We start from the raw sequence: 23,186 nt of genomic DNA, 5'->3' as shown, positions 1-23,186 counted from the left end.
ATGTACACTGCACAAATAAAGCTACTGCGTGTCGTTTCTATGTCCAAATGGTGTGTTTGTTGTTTATTGTACTTTCATTTGAAAGTAATGAATGGATTTAGAGTAGAAAAAGTTCTGTTGTTAATATTATCAAAGACACACGAAAGCTTCAAGTTTCTGTATAAACGTCATAACCTAAACATGTTTTGTTTTGCAACTTTTATATCTTGGAATTTTCGTCGCGTGACTATTCACGTATATATGAGACAAATATTCTTATCATAGTTTATCAGAGCTGTATCAAGGTAGGGACATGTGAAACTTTGAAATCAATTTACACATGTCATATTTTTAAGTTTATCAACTTTTGAAATATCATCAATATAAAATCATTCCATATCTAAATATTGCTGAAATATTGGTAAATCGGATATTTGATTTTTTTTTTTTGAGAGAGAGAGAGAGCTCGATAAAGAAAAATAGCATTTGTCCATAAACTTAAATAATTTTGGACAGCCCTCGTACGCTAAGAAATAGGACTTTAGCGACCATTTATCTAAAAAAAAATATTTTTTATATTTAAATCCAAATATCAAAACTTCGCTTCTCGAATTTCAGGAGAAGATCCAACATGACAATGCTGTTGTTGCTTGTACTATGTTCTACAGTGTATGGAATGAGTATTTTATATCTATACAAATGATTCAATACTTATTTTATTTTGAATATACATTCGTCTATATTAGTTGTCCCTTAGGAGTTCCAATGACCTTATTTATTGGGGAACCGAAATGAGGCAATAATTCTGTTATATACTTATCTATAATTATCTCTTTGGAGATTTTCTTGTTTTACTCGACATGGAAATCCAAACAGGATATGCCCACCCCCACCCCCCAACTTAAAATTTGGTTTATTCACTGTATTTAACAACTTCTTTGTAGATATGCGTACTCAGATGAATGGGATATTTTTACATACACACAGGAGTGGCCTGTAGCCGTTTGCATAAAGGGCAAGGAAGAGGTAATGCTTTTTTTTAATGATGAAGAAAAAAGGTTCAAGTTTGTTCGGGGCTTGAAAAAGTATAATACTGGAGTGTCCTTGACATTTCATGTGAAATCTTGAACAAAGGTCAGGGACTTTTTGCACACACTTTGGAGGGGAGTACAGCTTTAATGTAAAGTGTCCAGTCATTCTTATCTGTGCTTGTAAGATATGGACCGAAATAAATTATCATAGTAATGTCTATACAACAACTTTGACCATTGAGATATTAGCACTAGTATACAATGAGTCGTGGTCATGACAGAGTTCAAAAATAACGATTCAGAACCATCTACGTATAATCTTTTGTAGTAGGAATGTAAAATTATAAAAGCTACATGTAGTACATGAACTTGGATCACAGATTTCGTCTGAAAAGTCAAAGTTATGAAGCTTTAGATTGTAAATCAACGACTACACCCCCCCCCCCCCCCCCCCCCAAAAAAAGGGGGGTTCAACGTTTGGGGAAGAAGTTTACTTTTTTTTAACTTGTCAAGAAATTTCGGAGGGTAGATTTTTATTTTGACTGGGGTGGAACCCCCCCCCCCCCTTGAAAAAAAATCCTGAATCCGCGTCTGCTAATACTAGTACTCGGTATACATGTATATACATGTATATAATTCTATACAGTATATGGCATGGACTTCATGCCAGATTGACAACAATAATGACATAAGATTTTTTCTTAACTTTACAGCATCACTCCTGTTCTATTCCGCAAGGTGTGCAGGGCTGGGGTATACATGGAATGTGGTAAATACCATTGTTATTTACACTATTAACAAAATTTTAGTACGAGTGATTAAAAACCGATAATATTGGCAATTTGAACATGTAATGACTACATAATATTCCAGTATTACCTGTTTTTGATGTTTGTGCCTCCAAACTTATTTGCTATATAAGAGCTTGCTCTGCATGAGTATGATACATTTTTTAAGTGAGGCGTGTTACTCACTAATAAGTTGAGGTTACAGCCTTACAGGGATTTTAACAACCTCGTTTCAAGTCGGCATATTTTTTATTCTATGGTCGTTATAATGACCTTGTTAGCAAATATAACATATCATTAGGCCGTATTTTTGCTTACTTTTTTCATACTAATTGATTTAAGTCTTTGTTTCTATACTGAATTTGACTACAAAATCTTTCGTCTACCTAATCAATTCACAGGGTTCACAGCGGGTGTGACCAGTCAACAGAGGACGTTTACTCCTCCTAGGCACCTGATACCACCTCTCGAATTCTTGGCTCAAACTGCACCCTTCTTAAAATCTTCTTTGCTTTTCTTTTGTATCTTCAATTCAAAATTTAAAACTTTTTGCAGGCCTACAAAGACGGGAACGGAAGGGCCGACAAGCTGTGGAACCCAGCCTTTCAATACGGACGCCATTTCGGTATTTATATTTTGTGTTTGTATGTTGCTTAACGTCTCTCTCGAGAATTTTTTACTCATATGGAGGCGCCAACACTTGCCGGTGGAGAGTTGAAACTGGTGTCCTATGCTAGGCACTTTGGGCCATTGAGCAGCGAGGGATCTTTTTCATGCCAGCACCTACTGCGACACTGGACCTCGGTTTAAACGGTCTAATCCGAAAGGACTGGTCTCCACGTCCCACAGTGGGTTTCGAACTCTCAACGTAAGGATCAGTATTTATAAATGAAAAATGAAATAATGCCTCTAAAAATGGCAATTTGCAAGTCAAAACTTCAAGTCTAAAGTATGGAAGGAATTGTAAAATGGAGCATCTCTTTGCAACACTCCCAGTCTCTTTTTTTATCCTATAACGCATTATGAAATATTTGTCGTAAAATACAGTCGGGTCTGAAGATTTTATAACTGTCTTTGAATTTTTGATCATCAATTTCCTGTAAACATCAATGTCTTATTTATTACAGGTGCTTCTTCCCCATTTGAAGATTTTGTGGCCAAACATGTACTCCGACACTTCTGAATACAGTTTCTGGTAAGTCTTGCATACTGCCGAATTTAAGAAACTAAAATTCCCCTTTCTCCCGAAATACCTACACTTTCCTACAGGAGTTTGGAAAACTGTGATTATTTTATCTGGATATCAGGAATTCAATTTAGTTGTCTAACTTCAAATGGATCAAATAACACCCTCCAAGCTCCTCGAAATATTGTAAAAGAAAAAAATAACGAAATATGCATTTTTTTTCGCAGGGAACATGAATGGAGTAAACACGGAACTTGCGCCAGCTCACTCAACGTAACTTCTACAGAGTATAGATATTTTTCTAAAGCTCTGGATCTGTATACACGATATAACGGACAAACGTAAGTATCTTTCATTTTCATACGAAACTGATATATACAATTTATCATGAAAATTCACTTTCAGTAATGAACGTTTAATTCCCTTTAGATTATTGGCCAACCAAGGAATTGTACCAAGCCATACCGCGACTTATAATGTACGAAATATTTTTTTGATTTATCTTTCAACACTATGTTTATAAAAGAATAGATATGTATATACATCAATGTAAAATTAAATTCATGAATTAAATTAAATTTGCAATTTCAATTTGCTGCAGATCAAGCCAACAGAGGCCGCTTTGAAGAGAGAACTCGGTGTTAACGCGTTGGTTCAATGCACATATGACCATGTGAGTATTATATTCACAAAACTTTGTCAGCCATGAATCTCGCGAGATATTTTTATGTATTTCGTCATTTTAGACTTTATAGGTGCCAAAAATTCAAATAAAAATGCAGGAATTTCTTCTTCTTCTTTTTTTTTTTTTTAAAATAACATAAATAACGAAACACTTTTGTTTTTATTTTTAAACGGGCGGTGGACACTTTTAAAGAATTTTTAGTTTTAATTTTGGAAGAATGAGCATTAAATATGCTTGTGAAATTATTTGCCGAGAGATTCTAAACGTCCCTTTCAGGATCACTGAATAGTGGCTTTCAAGATTTACTTCCATACCCTACATTTTACTTGTCAAGGTATGGGATATGAAAATGCTCGAAAGAAGGAAAACCCGTTATTAATTATCATTGGAAAGTTAATAGCTTGTATAACGTCATATCACTGTAAATGAGAATGTTTTTACATGAATTTTAAAGATTCCCTTCTGTTTCAAAATAACGTTAAAAACCAAACACTCTCAATGTTTTTTACTTAATTTTGTAAAATCAGAGAAATATTCTCTATTCATAGGATATGAAGAGACAAGTCATTTACGAAATAGAGATTTGCTTGAGTAAGACCTTTGAGCCCGTGGACTGTTACCCAGATTCCGAAAACACTTCCGGAAAGAGGAGCCACCATTATCATCATAAATATAGCAGTCATCCAGAAAGTTCATGTCCGGAAAGTTACGGATTTTACTACCCACCTATTGACGGGGTGTACAGCAACAAAAATACACTGTAATGGTTACGGAAAATAAATTCTTGTTTATGTTAGTGTTTTCAAGTGTTTCAATTTATGTACATGAAAGAATGAAGATTTCATCTCAGATAAAAAAAAAAAATACTTGCATACTACACGTAATAACACTAATCTTGCTCCTGTACTGTTGCTCTTTAAAAGATACCCTTACATTCCAATTTTGAGCTCTACCTGTAAAGTTGTTCTTGAAAATTTTTTTTTTAAGACAAACACCCTATTTTTGCCTTTTCTTGATTATATCCCCTTTCAATTAATTCAGTCACACAAGTTTGAAATCGAAGTGCTAATGATTACTTAATGAGCTTGTCCAAAATTACTTAGATACTGTAGATTCCTTACTTCACGGGGGAATTCAAAATTGTGAAATGTTAAATTAATTCACAATAATTTAAAGTAGACGCTCGATCCAGATAATTTATATGGATTTCAGAACCATAAAAATTGAAGTAATTTTTTGGGGATCAATGCTTCGTGCAAAAATACACAATTAAATCCTCAACTATTTAGGAATCTACACAAATAGAAAAGATCCAAGTCTGGTCTATATTTTCAGATCATGTCTGAATGATGTAAAACAATCTTTATAACAAAGTTCTAGGAACAGGCAATGTTGTTTCGTTTTAAACATAATACATGTCCATTAGCATCACAATATATTTAAAACCCACAGAGAATGAAAATTACTTTGCTATAAGCATCTTTATAAGCCTGTTTTACTGTACTTGAGAGCTTCCCAGACTTCAATGACAACAATGTCAGTTAATTCCTCCATCTTCATTTCTAAAGATTGTACACAACAATATTTACTTGTATATCCATGATATATTTTATTGCACAATTTTTAAAATAATCAAGTAGTAAAAAAATAAAGGGAATCTAATTCCATTCAAATACAAGAATAAACACTTCATCTGTTTTCCTTTCTTTTGAAGTAAGCATGAAGTGGCTTCATTCCCTGAAAAAAAGAAGAAAAAAATCACAATTTTAAAAGGATTTTTTTTATATTCAAAAGGAAATGATATGTTTTCAGAAAACATATATTTATGATTCAACATTAAAGATGGTATACAATGTACATGGTAAATTGGTCATACTGTACGTGTACCAGTACATAATTCGGCATATTAAAATTTTTAGCACAATCACTGGGTGTAAGCTTTTGGTGTAATCATGAATTAGCATTACACATCTGTGCCATATACTATTTAATAAATGATTTCTTATTGGTATTCATGAATTAGCGCAACATTTTCTGCTCCACCCCTAAAATACAAAGCCTGCTTTAAGTACATATACAGTATTCTGGGGGACTTAATACTTACCTTTGCCACAGGTGACCTGATTTCCTCCTGGCTGCTGCTTTGAGAGGACGATGTTGAAGACAGTGAACTTTTGGACCTTGGCGATTCCGATATTTTCTCAAATAAAGCCCTTCGTGGCGATCCTTTCTGTGTTTCACCATTACCACCCATCCTTTGCTGCCTAATCTGTGACAACCAATCAAGTTTCTGAGGACTATTCTCTTTGTCACTTTGCTTATAGAAAATATTAACCTTATTCACACTACCTTCCTTCACTAAGTTGGGTAAATTCACAGTGGGGGACAAAACAGACCCCACATCACTTGAAGGGGGTACCTCAACCACAGTGTTCCTCATCAATGGAGTTGGTCTAACGGCCAATGGACTCCTCTGTAACAGTTGTGAACTCTTACTTATGACACTTGAGTTTTTGTCCTTCAGGATAGAAAAGTCACCGAGAACTGCCCGTGCCTGATCGGACTTCCTGGGACTCTGCTTGATTTCCAGTTTCCTCGGGCTCCTCAGCTCCGCCACTTTCCTAGGACTGTCCTGTAATCTCTGCCTCTTGGTGAATCTCTCAAAAGACCCGCTATCCTCGCTATCGTCATCGATCAATTTTCTCTTGCAGGGTAGACGGTTTCCTTGGAATATTGACTTCTTACTATTCTCAGTGTTTTCCTCACCATTCTTGGATATATATTTTTCTGAGTCCTTTAAAGCAGATGATTTATTACCTTGAGTTTTACTGACTTGTGTCTTTCGATTACTCCTAGAGAGCCACGTTTTAATGGAGGGGGAAATCACTGAGGTGGTACCAGAATCACTTGTAACAGGTGGTTTTACACTTGAGATCAAGGTTTGGTCCATCTTCTCGGCAATTCTCTGTTCCAAATCATCAGCTGATACACCTGCACAACAAAAAAGAGAAATCAAAAGGACCAGCATGGAGAATCTGCTATATCATTTACTAATTTATTCATTTTACATATATTTTGAGAGAACAAGAGGCCCATGGGCCACAATGCTCACCTGAGTAACTTTGACCTACTGTTCTTCACCTGATTTCCCAATTGTGATCATAGCTGTTGTGACCCCTGATGTACCCCAAGGGGTCAGGATTTAAACAATTTAGAATCTACACTACCCCAGGATGCTTCCATATACTTGTATGTTTCAGATTGTCTGGTCCAGTGGTTTTTGAGATGATTCATTGATTGTATGCCGTTTTAAACATTCCTCTCAACACTTTTTCGTTCATATGGAAATGCCACCACTTGCCGATGGAGAGCTCAAATTTTGTCCTATTACTACACTTAAGGCCATTGAGCAGTGAGGGAACGTGCCAGCACCTACTGTGACACAGGACCCCGGTTTAAACGGTCTCATCCGAAGGACCTGTCTCTACATCCCACATTGGGATTTGTAACTTTGAGGTAGGGATGACTCCTTACTTTGCGACTCTAAAGCAGACGCTCTAACCACTGTGCCACGTGGGCAACATGGTTCTTGAGAAGAAGATTTTTAAAGATTTTTCCTACATATTTCAATGTAAAACTCAGGGATTCCCCATCATGACCCCATCCAACCCCCATGGTTCATAATTTGAACAATTTAAAATCTACACTACCCCAGGATGCTTTCACCTAAGTTTTAGCTTTTCTGGCACAGTGGTTCTTGAGAAGTTTTTATGATCCATCCTATTTTTGTTGTTTTGACAAGATTTCATTATCCCGAGTCCTTATAGTATGCAAAATATCCAAGTTTTCACAAAAACATAACACTTGGTCAACATTATAGTGGCACCTTGAGACCATATCCTTTGTCCCCAGGCTGATGTCTTGAAAAATCTTTTATATTCTCATCCCAGTATATACATGGTAAGTTTGCTGATAACCTATCCACTGGTTCTTGAGAAGACTTTTTTTAGCAACCAGTACTTTTTTTGGGCTCATTAGAGCTAACAAATACACATAATTTGTTTTTTATAAAAAAAATTGGATAATTTTGTAAAATAAAAACGTTTACTTTATAACTTTTTTTTCCCCCTGTAATTATATATTACTTTATTTAACACTATTATTCATTTGTTACAAAAGTACAGCTGTACTAAGGAGATTTAGATCTATATTTATCTCCACCAAGGAAGTAAATTAGACATCTCGTCTAAGTCTCGACTAAAATCTCACTCCTACATTGTACATTCCAAAGTTTGCGGAACAGAAATAAACATTTAGAAGCCCACTGTGTCAGAGGTAAGTACATCTACCTGGGATGCCAGCAGACATGAAATTCAAATTTTTCTGAAAAAGGGCATTTTGATTACTCAAATCCTATTTGTCCAAGATAATCTCAGATTTGATACAACAGAATAGATAACAAACTTTACACCTTTCTGGCAGCGTTCCTTTTAAGTGGGACTGGGGTCAGACAACTAAAATACATGTTCTGTATTGTTTTCTGAAGTTGATTTTAGTTTAACATAAACAATTAAAGTCAATATTTAAAACTGTTACAATTTTGAAATCCATATGCTTGTAACAAACTTTTCAATGTTAATTTTAGATGGCGCTTTCCAAACCAAAAATTTCAGGCACTGCCCAACACTTTCTGGAATGTGGTACGGAAGATTGTGAGAGAAATTGTGAATTCTACTGCAATTCCTGCCATCATCAGATGTGTAAACCATGCAGAGACCAACATCTAAAGATTGCAGAAAACAAGAACCATGAAGTGGTCCTTTATCAGCAACGTAAACGACAACTCCCTGTGATGAAATGCAAGATCCACCCCACTAAAGAAATAGATATTTTCTGTGAAGAATGCAATGTTCCTTTATGTTCCAAGTGTTCAACAATGCAAGATCATCGGGGGCATCAATTTATTGATTTAGAAATTATATACACAGAGACATTTGAAATTTGCCATAAGGAGCTCTCTAAAATCCATAATTACTTTGTTCCTACATCAAAGGATTTACAGAGAGAAGTTCAGGAAGATGCCACAGAAGTTAAACAAATCATGGACAGCATACGGACATCCATGAAGGCTGAAGCCCAGTCTCTCAAAACCATGGTGGACACAGTGCTCTCAGAAAATATGGAAGAATTAAACCAAATAGAGAAGTCATTACTGAAGAAATTAAAGAGTCAAGAGAAGACATTTGATGATTATATTACCTATCTCAGTGACCTTGTTAAAGAGTTCCAGAGTTACCTGTCCTCTACTGAGCTCTCTAACTTCACAACTAAACTTCCAGACAACTTAAAAATAAAATCCATACCAGAAACCACAAAACCTGTCACACCAGAATTTTCTTCTGCTCAATACAGCAAAGAAGATGTTGATAAATTACTGGGGAAGATAACTGTTACAAATAGAAAGGAAAAACTAAGAAGAGTAGAACCCATGGAAATTGCTTCTTTTTCTACATCAATGAAATCTGAAAGTAAACAGACAAAACAGGATAAAGATGTGAAATCTGACAAGAAACAAACACTGTCTCTATCTGCCTCTGTCACCAAGGTCAGGGAATTCAAAGTACCAGGTGTTGATAAGGTATTCCATGTATCACTAGATCAATCAGACAGACTCTGGATCAGTGACAGTTTGGGTAATCTTGTCCAAACAGATCTACAGGGGAATTTGATACAGAAGATAAAAACCAGTGGTGGAATAGAAGGTTTCCACACAGTCACACAGGGCAGGGATCTGATCTTTACAGACAAAGAAAATAAAGCCATCAATAGGATAACACAGGATAATAAAATCACTGAATTCATTAAAACTGGAGACTGGACACCATGCAGCATACTCTCCTCCCACATCAACAGGGACTTACTGGTGGGGATGAAAAAGATAAGCAAGGGTAAAGTCACCAGGTACAACAAGATAGGAAAAGAACTACAGAACATACAGAGGGAAGATAAAGGACAGGAAATGTATAATTATCCATTCTACATCACAGAAAACATCAATGGAGATATCTGTACATCAGACATTTATAAAGGTGCAGTAGTGGTGGTGAATAAATCAGGACAACACAGGTTCTCCTACACAGGTCAGGAGTCAGTGCTCTCTCCCTATGGAATCTGTACTGATGTCCTCGGTCACATCCTGGTGTGTGATAGTACCAGTAACAATGTTCACCTCCTTGATCAGGATGGTCAGTTCTTGTCTCTATTACTCACAAAACAACAAGGGGTTCACCGTCCCCGTAGTGTGTGTGTGGATGATGAGAACAATCTCTATGTAGGACAAAATCTCACCAACACACTGACAGTGTACAAGTATCTAAAGTGATTATAATTTTATCAGTTGTACATAATTATAAAACTTAAATTTATTATTTCCAGCACAGAAATGTATATCCTGAATAGTGTTACCTCTATTGAACATTATACTGAATAAATTGTACATATACTGTAAATTACTTTCAATGGAAAACATTGCATAAACACTTCTTTGGATTTGGAATTAAAAGATGTCATTCTATTCTTCTTTGTTTAAATGATATGACTATAAATTTTCAGTAAATTTATAACAGTCATAGTGAAATATGTATACTCAGTAATTAATTCATGCTTACAGTGAAGTGATTTAATTTTAATACTGATGCTTTTAAAACATATTGTTATATCTTAAAAAATATATTTAAGGAATAACTGTTCTATTTTTCGATTTCATGATGTGATCAATCGATTGGTTTGTGTGATAATTTGCTTAAACACCAAAGGAGTTTATGCATAAAATTATCATGCAAGCCAATCAATTGATCATCGTCATGAAATTGAAATATAAGACAGTTATTCATATATATCATGCGCTTAATTCTACCAATCCACGTGCTCTAAGCCCTGCGTCTGTCTCTATATTTGTCCTGATTTTTTGTGATTTTTCTTAACCATGTCTATCTATGAACCAGTGCATACATGAAGAAATAAGTACATTAACTATTTGTAATCTTATCTTGGACAAAGACATTGGAAATGTAAATATTTAAGGAGTGAATTTAAGATACTCTGATCCTCAGGTTCAGAAAATCAGACACTGACTAAAGCCAAAAGAAAATATACTCTTGTTTTCTGTCCCCTGACAAAACAAGAGGCCCATGGGCCACATCACTCACCTGAGTAACTTGGGTGATGCTGTTCTTTACCAGATTCCCCCTCTTGCTATATCTATCATGCCCCACTACCCCCTTCCCCTTTATGATTTTAATACATTAGAATCTACACTACCCCAGGATGCTTCCATATAAGTTTCAGCTTTCCTGGCCCAGTGTTTCTTGAGAAGAAGATTTTAAAAGATTTGTTCTATATATTTCTATGTAAAACTTGGATTCCCTATTATGGCCCTGCCCTACCCCCGGGGTCATTATTTTAACAATTTAATATCTACACTACCCCAGGATGCTTCCACATAAGTTTCAGCTTTCCTGGCCCAGTGGTTCTTGAGAAGAAGATTTTTAAGGATTTGTTCTATGTATTTCTATGTAAAACATGGATTCCCTATTGTGGCCCCACCCTACCCCCGGGGGTCATGATTTTTAACAATTTAATATCTACACTACCCAAGGATGTTTCCACATAAGTTTCAGCTTTTCTGACCCTGTGGTTCTTGAGAAGAAGATTTTAAAAGATTTGTTCTATGTATTTCTATGTAAAACATGGATTCCCTATTGTGGCCCCGCCCTACCCCCGGGGGTCATGATTTCAACAATTTAATATCTACACTACCCCAGGATGCTTCCACATAAGTTTCAGCTTTTGAGGCCCAGTGGTTCTTGAGAAGAAGATTTTTAAAGATTTGTTCTATATATTTCTATGTAAAACATGGATTCCCTATTGTGGCCCCACCCTACCCCCGGGGGTCATGATTTTTAACAATTTAATATCTACACTACCCAAGGATGTTTCCAAATAAGTTTCAGCTTTTCTGACCCAGCGGTTCTTGAGAAGAAGATTTTTAAAGATTTGTTCTATGTATTTCTATGTAAAACATGGATTCCCTATTGTGGCCCCGCCCTACCCCTGGGGGTCATGATTTTAACAATTTAATATCTACACTACCCAAGGATGCTTCCACATAAGTTTCAGCTTTTCTGACCCAGTGGTTCTTGAGAAGAAGATTTTTAAAGATTTGTTCTATATATTTCTATGTAAAAGTTGGATTCCCTATTGTGGCCCTGCCCTACCCACGGGGGTCATGATTTTAATAATTTAATATCTACACTACCCAAGGATGCTTCCACATAAGTTTCAGCTTTCCTGGCCCAGTGGTTCTTCGAGAAGATTTTTTAGTGACCCCACCCTATTTTTGTCTTTTCTTGATTATCTCCCCTTGTAAGGGGACTTGGCCCTTCATTTTAACAATTTAAACTCCACTTCACCCAAGGATGCTTTGTACCAAGTCTTGTTAAAATTGGCCCATTGGTTCTTGAGAAGAAGTCAAAAATGTGAAAAGTTTACAGACGGAAGGATGACGGACAAAATGTGATCAGAAAATCTCACTTGAGCCTTCGGCTCAGGTGAGCTAAAAATACATATATTGTTTGCAGTAAAGACTGATAAAAGCAATGCCCTATCTGACAGTCTTTTTTTTTTCACCTTTGAGCCCATGAATGACTTAATTTGATATGCAACCTTCACCAACATCTTTCAATGCAATATACTTTCAATTCTTTGGCCCAAAGCAAAGGTTAGGATACTTAACGAGGACCAAAACCAGTATGCTTCTTTATCTTTAATCTCCAGGGAAAATGTGTAATTGAAAATAAGACAAATATGTACTGCAGTGTAAGTATATACCTATTTCCCTGTGGGTTCTCTCAGCAGTTCCTGTAACCTCCCCGGGATCTGCAGGCCAAGGTCTACGATGGAGGCGCCAAATCCTCATAGTGTTATCATCAGAAAGTGTGGTTATCTACAATCATGTTCAATTTATAACAATTTATGATCCAATATTTTACATTCACATTGATTGAAAGTGAACAAGATGCAAATATTTCAGTATTTCGGATTTGCGATTCCAACCTTTGAGAATTCTGATGGACACCATTTAACATCTGACACTTCCATTCTGTGGCCTTTTAGAACAATTGGACTCTGCTTAGGACTGCCAATCTACAAGGAACATGCACATTTGATATTTACAGATATTTTATGTCTTGCCATTGCATATCACTGTACATTTTATGTCCATAAAGGCAACACGTTTTTGATAATGGTGTGCTATTAAGCCAAGGGTAATAAATTAAGTAGGTTTAAAACAGGACATGCAAAGGATGACAAGACAGTGAGTTGATTATCGACAATACATGGAAAAAACTTGTAAAATAAGGGAACAAAATAACAAATATCAGGACATAGTAAAAAAAATTTATGCAACATACAGTAAAAGTTGACAGGTCTTGTGGTGCATGAATTATTTGTACTAAAATTTGAATGTGCACTTTCTCACCTATACAAAATTTTGACCTAGCAATGAAATGTCTTCTTAAAATTTCAATAGCCATTCCTTATACATGTATATGTTCACCTTATAGATATATGCCATTTCATCAGAGGATCCTGTGAGGAGATATTCATCATCTGGACTGAGGCAGGCTTTGATGAAGAAGGAGCCATTCTGATGCCCTCTGTAACAGTGAACTGCAAAATATCATCAGTTTATGACAGTTATATTCTAAAAGTCCAACAACTTGCATTAATAAAATCAACTTTAAGTTGACCTGACAATCTTTGCTCTAGTGTATAATTTATTCTGAATTAATTGCATAGGGAAGCACAGGGCTCAGAAGTCATAAGAGTTCCAGCAGGAACCAAAAGTAGCTTGCTCAAACCCAGCAGTAGGCACTTGATGTGTACTCTGTCCAAAGACAAGATATTCTTTCTACATTGTCTTAGTCCACCCATTTGAAATAGATACCTGTTTATGCTGGGCTATGGGGCGCGGGGTAATTTGCAATTAACTTGTGTAGAAGTCAATGACTCTCATTGGCTTAGCATTACAGAAACCGATTTGAGTCTCATGGCCCAGAGATTAATTTGCAGTTAAATTACAGATTACTTAGAATTGAAGTTAAGATTTTTTTTAATTTCCATTCGATCTTTGAACAGGAACACTCATAGCATTTCAGACAAAATAGTTTCCAGTTCATTTATGCACAACAATAAATCAGGTAAGGACAAAGCTTTCAGACTATGATCAATACATGTATCATTATACCTGGTTTTGGATTTAAGTTGATGACATCATATTGATAGATGACATCATCTCTGCAGTTGGCAAATAGTTGACTAGAAGTTGAATCAAACACTAAATTGGAATACCCTGTCAAAAAAAGGTCAAATTTTGACATTTCAAAAATGTACAGAAAAAGTAAAATTAATTCATAACAACAACAATATGATTACAATCCAATGAATTAAGAAAATTGTAAGCTCCCCACGGATGGCCATCCTGGAATGGGGGCTATACAAAGTAATATTACACATAATACTTCTCAAGGTCACTCCTTATTTCTTGCTTCATATTTCTGAGTAAGGACAAGGCTTGGTATCAGTTTAATATTTGGTTTATTAATTGATCATTCAACAGGAAATAACAGTAGGTAAACAAACATCTATATTGGATACATATAGATAATTAATATTCATTTTGTCCCACAGTGTCAACCGTACTTTCAAGGATAAAAATGGCAATAAAGTTGATTTGACATTAAAAAGCTCTAAAAATATAACATCAGGTGTCCAGTGTGTTGGGAGATAATTTACAGTTGTCTCACCTAGGTTTAGGCTACGATCCTGCGATGTTGCTTGTGCAACTTATCTGCCAGAGACTGGCGAGGCACTTATATTTATAACCTTCGGAAATAGTCATGTGATACAAATTGACCAATGAAAAAGCTGTACGGTGTCACTCAACCAATCGCAGCGCTGTACGGCGCCGTACAAACAGAGATCTGTCAAACAGTTTCAAACAAGGCTGCCGTGCAATGAGGATAATAACTATAAAACGGAATTAAAATGTGAAAAGACAAAATAACCAATAAATATGGACTACAAAAGATGTTTTCATCTACTGTAAGTAAACAATTCATGTGAATTAAACGCGTATTTCATGACAGAAAACTGCAATCGTATAGCAGACGATATTCAAATAGCTTGGTCATAGTAAAAATGTGTAACTACCATAAAATCACGTTTAACATAAAATCCCTTGATAAATCTTAGTAAAACATATTCAAACATTAATTTTGTGGATATTCACAAGCAATTATAACATCGAATTGCATAACAAAATACATCTTGCTGAAATACGAAACTCTGGCTAATACAAATAAGATGTCGGCGGGATGTAAACAACTTCCATGACTCCAACAATCGTGTGCAATTATGGCTATGTCAAGCGCTTATTTGACTCATAAATAATCAAGTAAAATACAGCAACATGCAAAGATTCTGAAGGTATGCACATGAATTCATAAAATATAGTATTTCCTGTATAAATGCAAACAACAAGTATGCCAAATGTGCTAAAAATAGACAATACCACGTTGAGTAAATAATCAAAGGACTGAAATGTACTAGTGTCATGAATGCATAATAAAATCAACCCAGATAATTTTCCCAATAAATGTTGACACAATTAAATCATAAAAAAAATAAACGAATTAATTAAATTCTACCCCAGGTCATTACACTTCCCTCACCCGAAACTCTTAATTCTCCTGAATTATCCTCAATAAAAGCATTTCTGCACAATATAGGAAAACACACATATAAATTTGTAATTCAGGCACTAAATAGTCAATAAATGTTCATTTTCTTTCTGATTTAGTCACTTAAACTTAGAAGAATTCCAGCATCTAGGTGAAATCATCACAACGTCTCTTCCGCTGGCTGCTTCCACACTCCAGAAAGTCCACCACTATTCCATCCTCCTACCTCAGCAAGTACCATGCAGCGATGTTCCCAATGCGCCTACGGGGACATACTCGACTCCAAAGATGGGGCGCTCTCAACTTTCCTGGAGACGAAAGTAAGAGCTCTAGGCAAGGCCAAGTATTAAATCCATCCAAGAGGCCAGGATATCCCATCCCACATCCAACTGGCTGGCTTCTCCCAAGAGTGAGGGCTGCAAATTCCACCTGTGGAAATGGACATGATTCTTTCGGTTGGCATGGCACAGAAACATTTCTGGTGGAAGTGGCATACATCCCAGGGCCAGGATATGTCCAGACTCTAGTGGCTAGTGGACCTAAGGTAGGAGGGGAGGAACTTGGACAGGATATTATCAGGATGGACATGGAATAGGTCCAGATATGGTGTTTGGAAAGGTTATACTGTTGGAAGCCAATGGGGTTGTGAGGGCTGTCGGAAAGATGGCAGGCAATGGAATTAAGGGATCCACTGGAATATGGGGCAGTGAGGTGGTATGGCAGGAGGACCGAGTTATCAATGGAGGTACAGGCTTTGGCTTTTTGTCTTTTCTGGCTATCAAAGGATTTGGCTAGGTACAAGGAGTTGTGGACTGCAGAGGTAATTATGATTGATGAGTGGAGGATCTGGGATTCTACACAGGGTTGGATTTGATGTCACCACAGCTAAGTACATGTATTAATAAATAATGTCAAGAACAACTACAGCAATCAACTTAAATTTATTTTCTTTGAAATAGCTGGATGCAGGTAAACTTAAATCATCAACTGGTTACACCCATGAGATGCACTGGCCAGGTACATCTCGGTGCCTACCTCTGGTCAGGGCCATAGATTGCACGCGTCCGTCACCTCCCTACATCAGAGGCGTGGGCCATAGATGGTGCACCATCCGTCCCCTCCCTCCACCTACTGAAGCGGGCCATAGACCGTGCACATCCGTACCTCCCTCCACCAGCACAAAAATACAAAAGTAAAAATTAAAAAAAATATCTGCATCCAGTATCATTCGTAGGTATATATTCCACTCAAGTCTAATTTTGGATTTGGCTTGGTACAGTGGTTTGGTTGAATTTTTGTTGATATTGGTTTTGGTATCCCTGGAGCCTGTGAGGGCAAGCTCTCATGAAGTGATTTGGTGAATCGCATATATAGCAGTTTTTGTTTGCTGGGTAGGATCTATGGTTCTTATTGGAGCTGTGTTCAAGGCAATCTAATCTTGAAATAAGGTTTTGAAGAATGGAGTTAATCTCACTGTTTACTTCTTTTTCAGGCTTCTGCTCATCAAATGACCTTTTTGCTCTCTTGGTTGATTCAACTGTACGAACATACAACTTGCACTTTTCGGAACTATCCCCAAGAATGGACTCATACCGTTCAATTACATCTACTGCTTCGGCCACCGTCTGACAATTTTTGTCAATGCACCGACACTTCATTTCGAGGGAGATAACTTTATACAACTGATTAAGAGCTAATGCTTCTTGAGCTAAGGTATCTAAATTACAGTAGGCTCTTTGTGCCATCTGCCTGATGTCATCACCCAGTTCTGCTATGGACTCACCTGGAAGGCGTTGTCTCATCTCAAGTTTAGAAAGCCATCTGTTCTGATTTTTAGTACTACCAAACCTTTGGTTAAATTTGTGAACAAGAGACTGAAAGGATTCTTTATCTTCAGGGGATAAACCCATATAATAAGTTCTGGCTTGATTGCGAAGACATGCGGCTAGGAAAAGACACTTAGTGCGGTCAGACCATCTGCCTAACTCAGCACAATCTTGGAAATGAGAGATATATTCATCCCAGTCATCTTTACCATTATAGGACTCTGGCTTTACAACTATATTAGTCTCAGGGAACCGTCTAGTCACATCGTACGATCTATCATATTGCATTCTGGGAGGGGGGGGGGAATTTTCTGGATATGGTACAAATCTATCTTTGTTGCAAAGTTCTGGTTCAACATCAGGAACTGGGCTATGGCTAGGTCTCTCTGGACGTTTGGGGGAGGGGGAAGAGTCAAAGAATTGGTCACCCTGGCCTAACTCATCATCATCAACATGAAATTGCACTTCAGGGTCTGGGGATTGAGCCGTTGCCATCTTACTAGTATTAATAAAAATGTAAAACCACAAATTATAATTTAACAAACACACTATGTACATGTTATACCAACACACTGGACAGCTGAGCGGTTACTGGACAGGTAATGGGTTTGTATCACTGGATGCCTTTATGAAAGTAGGCATCCCACTTCTGACACCAAAAATTGTAAGCTCCCCACGGATGGCCATCCTGGAATGGGGGCTATACAAAGTAATATTACACACAATACTTCTCAAGGTCACTCCTTATTTCTTGCTTCATGTTTCTGAGTAAGGACAAGGCTTGGTATCAGTTTAATATTTGGTTTATTAATTGATCATTCAACAGGAAATAACAGTAGGTAAACAAACATCTATATTGGATACATATAGATAATTAATATTCATTTTGTCCCACAGTGTCAACCGTACTTTCAAGGATAAAAATGGCAATAAAGTAGATTTGACATTAAAAAGCTCTAAAAATATAACATCAGGTGTCCAGTGTGTTGGGAGATAATTTACAGTTGTCTCACCTAGGTTTAGGCTACGATCCTGCGATGTTGCTTGTGCAACTTATCTGCCAGAGACTGGCGAGGCACTTATATTTATAACCTTCGGAAATAGTCATGTGATACAAATTGACCAATGAAAAAGCTGTACGGTGTCACTCAACCAATCGCAGCGCTGTACGGCGCCGTACAAACAGAGATCTGTCAAACAGTTTCAAACAAGGCTGCCGTGCAATGAGGATAATAACTATAAAACGGAATTAAAATGTGAAAAGACAAAATAACCAATAAATATGGACTACAAAAGATGTTTTCATCTACTGTAAGTAAACAATTCATGTGAATTAAACGCGTATTTCATGACAGAAAACTGCAATCGTATAGCAGACGATATTCAAATAGCTTGGTCATAGTAAAAATGTGTAACTACCATAAAATCACGTTTAACATAAAATCCCTTGATAAATCTTAGTAAAACATATTCAAACATTAATTTTGTGGATATTCACAAGCAATTATAACATCGAATTGCATAACAAAATACATCTTGCTGAAATACGAAACTCTGGCTAATACAAATAAGATGTCGGCGGGATGTAAACAACTTCCATGACTCCAACAATCGTGTGCAATTATGGCTATGTCAAGCGCTTATTTGACTCATAAATAATCAAGTAAAATACAGCAACATGCAAAGATTCTGAAGGTATGCACATGAATTCATAAAATATAGTATTTCCTGTATAAATGCAAACAACAAGTATGCCAAATGTGCTAAAAATAGACAATACCACGTTGAGTAAATAATCAAAGGACTGAAATGTACTAGTGTCATGAATGCATAATAAAATCAACCCAGATAATTTTCCCAATAAATGTTGACACAATTAAATCATAAAAAAATAAACTAATTAATTAAATTCTACCCCAGGTCATTACAATATTTCAAGTATTTTTAACTTGATTTTTCTCTGAATGGAAAATTATAAATTAAGGTTACTGACCATGACTTCTCTTGGAGAGGCCTGGATAGGCTAGAATTCCCTTTGGCAATGCCTCAGAGGTGGAAATAGAAAAGTTCTTCCTCAAATCCCACTGCTTAATGCATCTAGAAATTCATGAATTCAAAACTAACCTTAAAATTCGGTCAAAAAATGGTGTAAAACAACAATACAAAAAACTTATTAAAAAAAAACTTTTCTATACTTACCCATCTACAGTCCCAGCAGAGAAGAGACTTGTGTCTGTCTGAAAAAGCACCGCAGTCACAGACATCTGGCTATCCTACAATGTTGATAATTCAAAGTTTGGATATGTTCACATGTATGTCAACCAAAGGACAGAAATGTGTATGGAAGAGTTCAGATAAACTTTCAATGAGTACGTTATATGGGGTACTCCTGTATACTTTCACATACCCTTGATGGTCCCAGCTTTTTATATCTAGACTTGCACCCAGACTGTAGGGAAACTGAATGGGCATTTCTGATGATGTTAACTGGAGAAATATGGCCATCTGAATATTTGAAAAAACAAAAACAAAACATGATACTTTGATGCTAAACAAGACCACGTTGGTGCTTGGTCTTCAAATAAGTAAAGAGAATCCATTATAAAATCATTTATGGTAATAGCAGCATTCTACAAGAGTCAAGATCAAAATACCCCTGGTAGGGTGCAAATAAGCATATTCCTAATGTCATTTTTTGCAAGACCAACTGCTAAAAAATTTCATTCTAACATACAATTCTACTAATGACTGTAGAACGTCAACCAAAATTGCTTTGCTTATAAATACCAAGTTTAGTTACAAACTTAATATACATAAGTTTAGTACAGTCTCGACATTGCAAATAGAGCAGTGAAATCACTATATTTGACTGTCAGCTAAGTAAAAGACAAGTGGTTAGAGAAAGAAAATGGCATTCCTTTATCAGTGTAAAAGATTCAATGAACTTAACAAAGGTAGATAGTACCTTTTTTATTACATCTTGCATCCCATATCATGATATGACCATCTCTTGATCCAGTGGCAAAAACAGCTGAAATCAACATCAGGATTTTTTAAAAAAAAATCACAATGTAACAAATTGAAGATACAAGAAATAAACTAAATTCTGATAACCTAAACATCAATAGAACATCTCAAACTTCATCATATTCCTCTCTCTCTGAGGTAGCATGAAAAAGGCATTACAAAGTAGATTACAGCAATTGTTTTCAGTTGAAACATTTTTAGAATTTAATTTGTGCACTACTGTGCAATAAAGAAATACTGTCCACAAAGTTTATCCTCCCTTAAAAGACAAGTTACATTAAATAGGAGAAGTCTGTATTTCCACTTACCACTACTTCCATGCTGTGCATCGACTGATCGTACAGAGCTGGTGTGTCCGCGGAACGTGTCGATTTTCTCCTGCTTCTCCACGTCCCATAATACCACTGTCTGGTCACCGGAGGCTGTCAGAATCTTCTCCTCGTTCTCAACCCAGGCCATGTCAAACACCGCATTATTATGAGCCTGCCAATCTGAAAATTGTAAATCAGCTGTAATCATTTAGAATTAGAATATTCCCCTTTCATTTTTCGGCTGTTTTTCAGATGAAATCATTTCCTTGATTCTTGCACTAAATGTACTGAAATATGCCATTGAAAATGTATCTCTTTATTGTTAATTCACTTCAGTGATATAAAATTTATCTAGAATTGAAAAAAAAATCAAAACAATTACTATATATTTAGAAAATTACATACCCTCTACAATGGCAGTTTGTCCCGTTTTCCTTGTATTGTAGATAACAATGAAGCCATTTTCATCAACGACAGCCAGAATATGTCCTTTTGACTTCACTGTAAAATACAGTTGAACTTTTGTTATCTCAAACACAGATATCCCAAAATATCAGGGTGCCGATGTGCATTGGCAGTACAAATCGCTTTTGAAACCCTTATTTATTAATAGCTAATAAAATTCTCAGATATCTCAAAGATTGATTTTGATCTCATTGAGTTTGTGATATTAAGGTTTGGCTGTATATTTGAGAAGATTGCTGAACTTGCCCAATATACAGTTTAACCATAATTTGATATTGGCAAAGAGCTTCATAAATTTTAATCATTTATAAATCTCAACAACATAAAATGTGATCTTCTTTGATCAGTTAGTGAGTTAGTATTTTGAACATTTAAGTAATGATGTTTTTATCTATCATGGATACATGTTAATTAAACAATAAACTACAACCACACTGAGTGAATTAATTTTAAATAAGTTAACTTTTATACTTTTAAGCCAATTAAATTCTATATTATTGTACACTCAATTGACCTACCTTTACAGAACTCACATGCAAGAGGGGGAACCAAAGCCTGCAAAAAAAAAACAGCACAAAGGAATGAACATTTATGCCTCAATGAAAAAAATTCTGCAATCATTTCCATTTCAGCAGTACACAGAATGAGCAATGTGATCAACTTCACAAGTTCCTATTTCATTAGTTCAGCTCCTGATTTGTGTGTGACATAATCTACTCAATCTGCAACTGATAAATCAGAATTCATTCCCTCACCTCTACAATCAGTTGAGGCCAGTTTTTACCATATACTTGACAAGAAACACAAGAAGTAGGGAAAAACACTTACCCCATCGTCTTCGCCAAGATATTCATCTGTACTTAAACATTCAAATGATTCCAAAATGTTACTCAAGTCTAATTTAGGTGTACATCCTAAAAATAAAAGTCAGATGCCAAAATTAATATTACTAATTACACTTCTGAATACTAAGGACTATATTTTTCTGGGATTTGTATTCCAGGTTGAAAACATCTGCGCTCTAGTTTTTTTCATTTGAATTTTTGGTGAACTCAATAACACGTAAATTTTCATCTGGAAATTATGCACAAATTTATATGGAGATCAAAAGTTCATTAAACAATACAACAGAGGTGGGATCAGATGCCATGAAGGGGTGAGCATCCCCTGTCGACCGCTCACACCCTCTGTGTGTTGTCAAAATAAGGAAATAACGGAAAAATCCGGCAACAATTCAGTATTTATTATATAATGGTCTGACAATTAGTATGAAGAACAAAGGTCATTGTATCGACCACAGAACTTACAAAATAATGACTTTAAATGAGATTACTAATATTCTTGTTTCAGCAATAATTTGCCTTGATTTAGAAATTGTTCATATTTTGAGCATGCTCTTACATATATGTGTTTCAAGTACCTTTCATCTGCATCAAAGTAATTCAGCAGAAGCTAAGCCCCTAATCTGCTAATGCAGCTGAGGTTTAGGTAAGTACTAAAAGTCTGTCAATCTATGAAGCACTGTGACCATATAACTTACAGCTGCAAAACTATCCAATTTTTTTTTTCAGACTAGCAAGCTATAACTGCTAATTACAAGCTACCACAAAGCTACATATCAGCATTCGTAGCTTGCCAATCTGAAAAAAGATTCGGGATAGAAGCCTGCAGAAGACTATCACATTTTATTTGCATTGCACATGTCTATCAGCTTAGTGTGTTTATAAATCCAATCAATGAAAAGTTTTTCATTCATTGTTTCAATAAATGATTATTGTACGATATATTTGGAATACTTCTGAAACATATTACTCACCAAGCCCACGGTTTTGTAGCTTTTTAATAATCATTCCTTGTTTTACTAACAGGACATTCACGAAAACAGCGCCAAGCCTCGTTTCAGAATTTTGTATGACACAAAACTGGTAATGAAATTTTCCGGAATAAAAAAATAAATTAATAAAAAAAAATTAAATTGTAATTGCAACAACAGTTGCAACAGAATAATCAAATTGTGAATGCTTGAGCCAAAAATATATAATTGTTTTAATTTTTTATTATTTTTATCCATCATTAAATCGGAA

At 35.9% G+C, this 23,186-nt stretch overlaps 3 protein-coding genes across 3 annotated transcripts; 2 read left to right on the top strand and 1 right to left on the bottom strand.

Annotated features, from left to right (window-relative positions):
- Positions 1 to 563: 563 nt before the first annotated feature.
- Positions 564 to 4,465, top strand: LOC134246189 (ribonuclease Oy-like). Its single transcript, XM_062728515.1, has 9 exons — positions 564 to 648; positions 924 to 1,005; positions 1,724 to 1,779; positions 2,354 to 2,423; positions 2,926 to 2,993; positions 3,212 to 3,325; positions 3,414 to 3,462; positions 3,586 to 3,657; positions 4,218 to 4,465. The coding sequence occupies exons 1-9, from the start codon at positions 611 to 613 to the stop codon at positions 4,431 to 4,433; spliced, it is 765 nt and encodes a 254-aa protein (XP_062584499.1). The 5' UTR covers positions 564 to 610; the 3' UTR covers positions 4,434 to 4,465.
- An 805-nt stretch (positions 4,466 to 5,270) lies between these two features.
- On the bottom strand, positions 5,271 to 22,995 carry LOC134246219 (denticleless protein homolog). Its single transcript, XM_062728537.1, has 15 exons — positions 22,919 to 22,995; positions 21,931 to 22,016; positions 21,621 to 21,657; positions 21,043 to 21,138; positions 20,635 to 20,817; positions 20,265 to 20,330; positions 19,707 to 19,804; positions 19,499 to 19,572; positions 19,293 to 19,396; positions 13,979 to 14,083; positions 13,289 to 13,401; positions 12,784 to 12,873; positions 12,559 to 12,673; positions 5,774 to 6,660; positions 5,271 to 5,406 (listed from the first exon to the last, which is right to left on the bottom strand). Exons 1-15 carry the CDS (start codon positions 22,950 to 22,952, stop codon positions 5,359 to 5,361), a joined length of 2,136 nt encoding a protein of 711 aa, XP_062584521.1. The 5' UTR covers positions 22,953 to 22,995; the 3' UTR covers positions 5,271 to 5,358.
- Positions 7,961 to 10,197, top strand: LOC134246188 (protein PML-like). Its single transcript, XM_062728514.1, has 2 exons — positions 7,961 to 8,004; positions 8,315 to 10,197. Exon 2 carries the CDS (start codon positions 8,315 to 8,317, stop codon positions 10,049 to 10,051), a length of 1,737 nt encoding a protein of 578 aa, XP_062584498.1. The 5' UTR covers positions 7,961 to 8,004; the 3' UTR covers positions 10,052 to 10,197.
- Positions 22,996 to 23,186: the final 191 nt, after the last annotated feature.

Source organism: Saccostrea cucullata, unplaced genomic scaffold, assembly GCF_032062105.1.
Source record: "Saccostrea cucullata isolate Sc308-1 unplaced genomic scaffold, CSIRO_AGI_Scuc_v1 ctg205, whole genome shotgun sequence".
NCBI lineage: Eukaryota > Metazoa > Mollusca > Bivalvia > Ostreida > Ostreidae > Saccostrea > Saccostrea cuccullata.
This window is presented reverse-complemented; position numbering and strand designations above follow the sequence as displayed.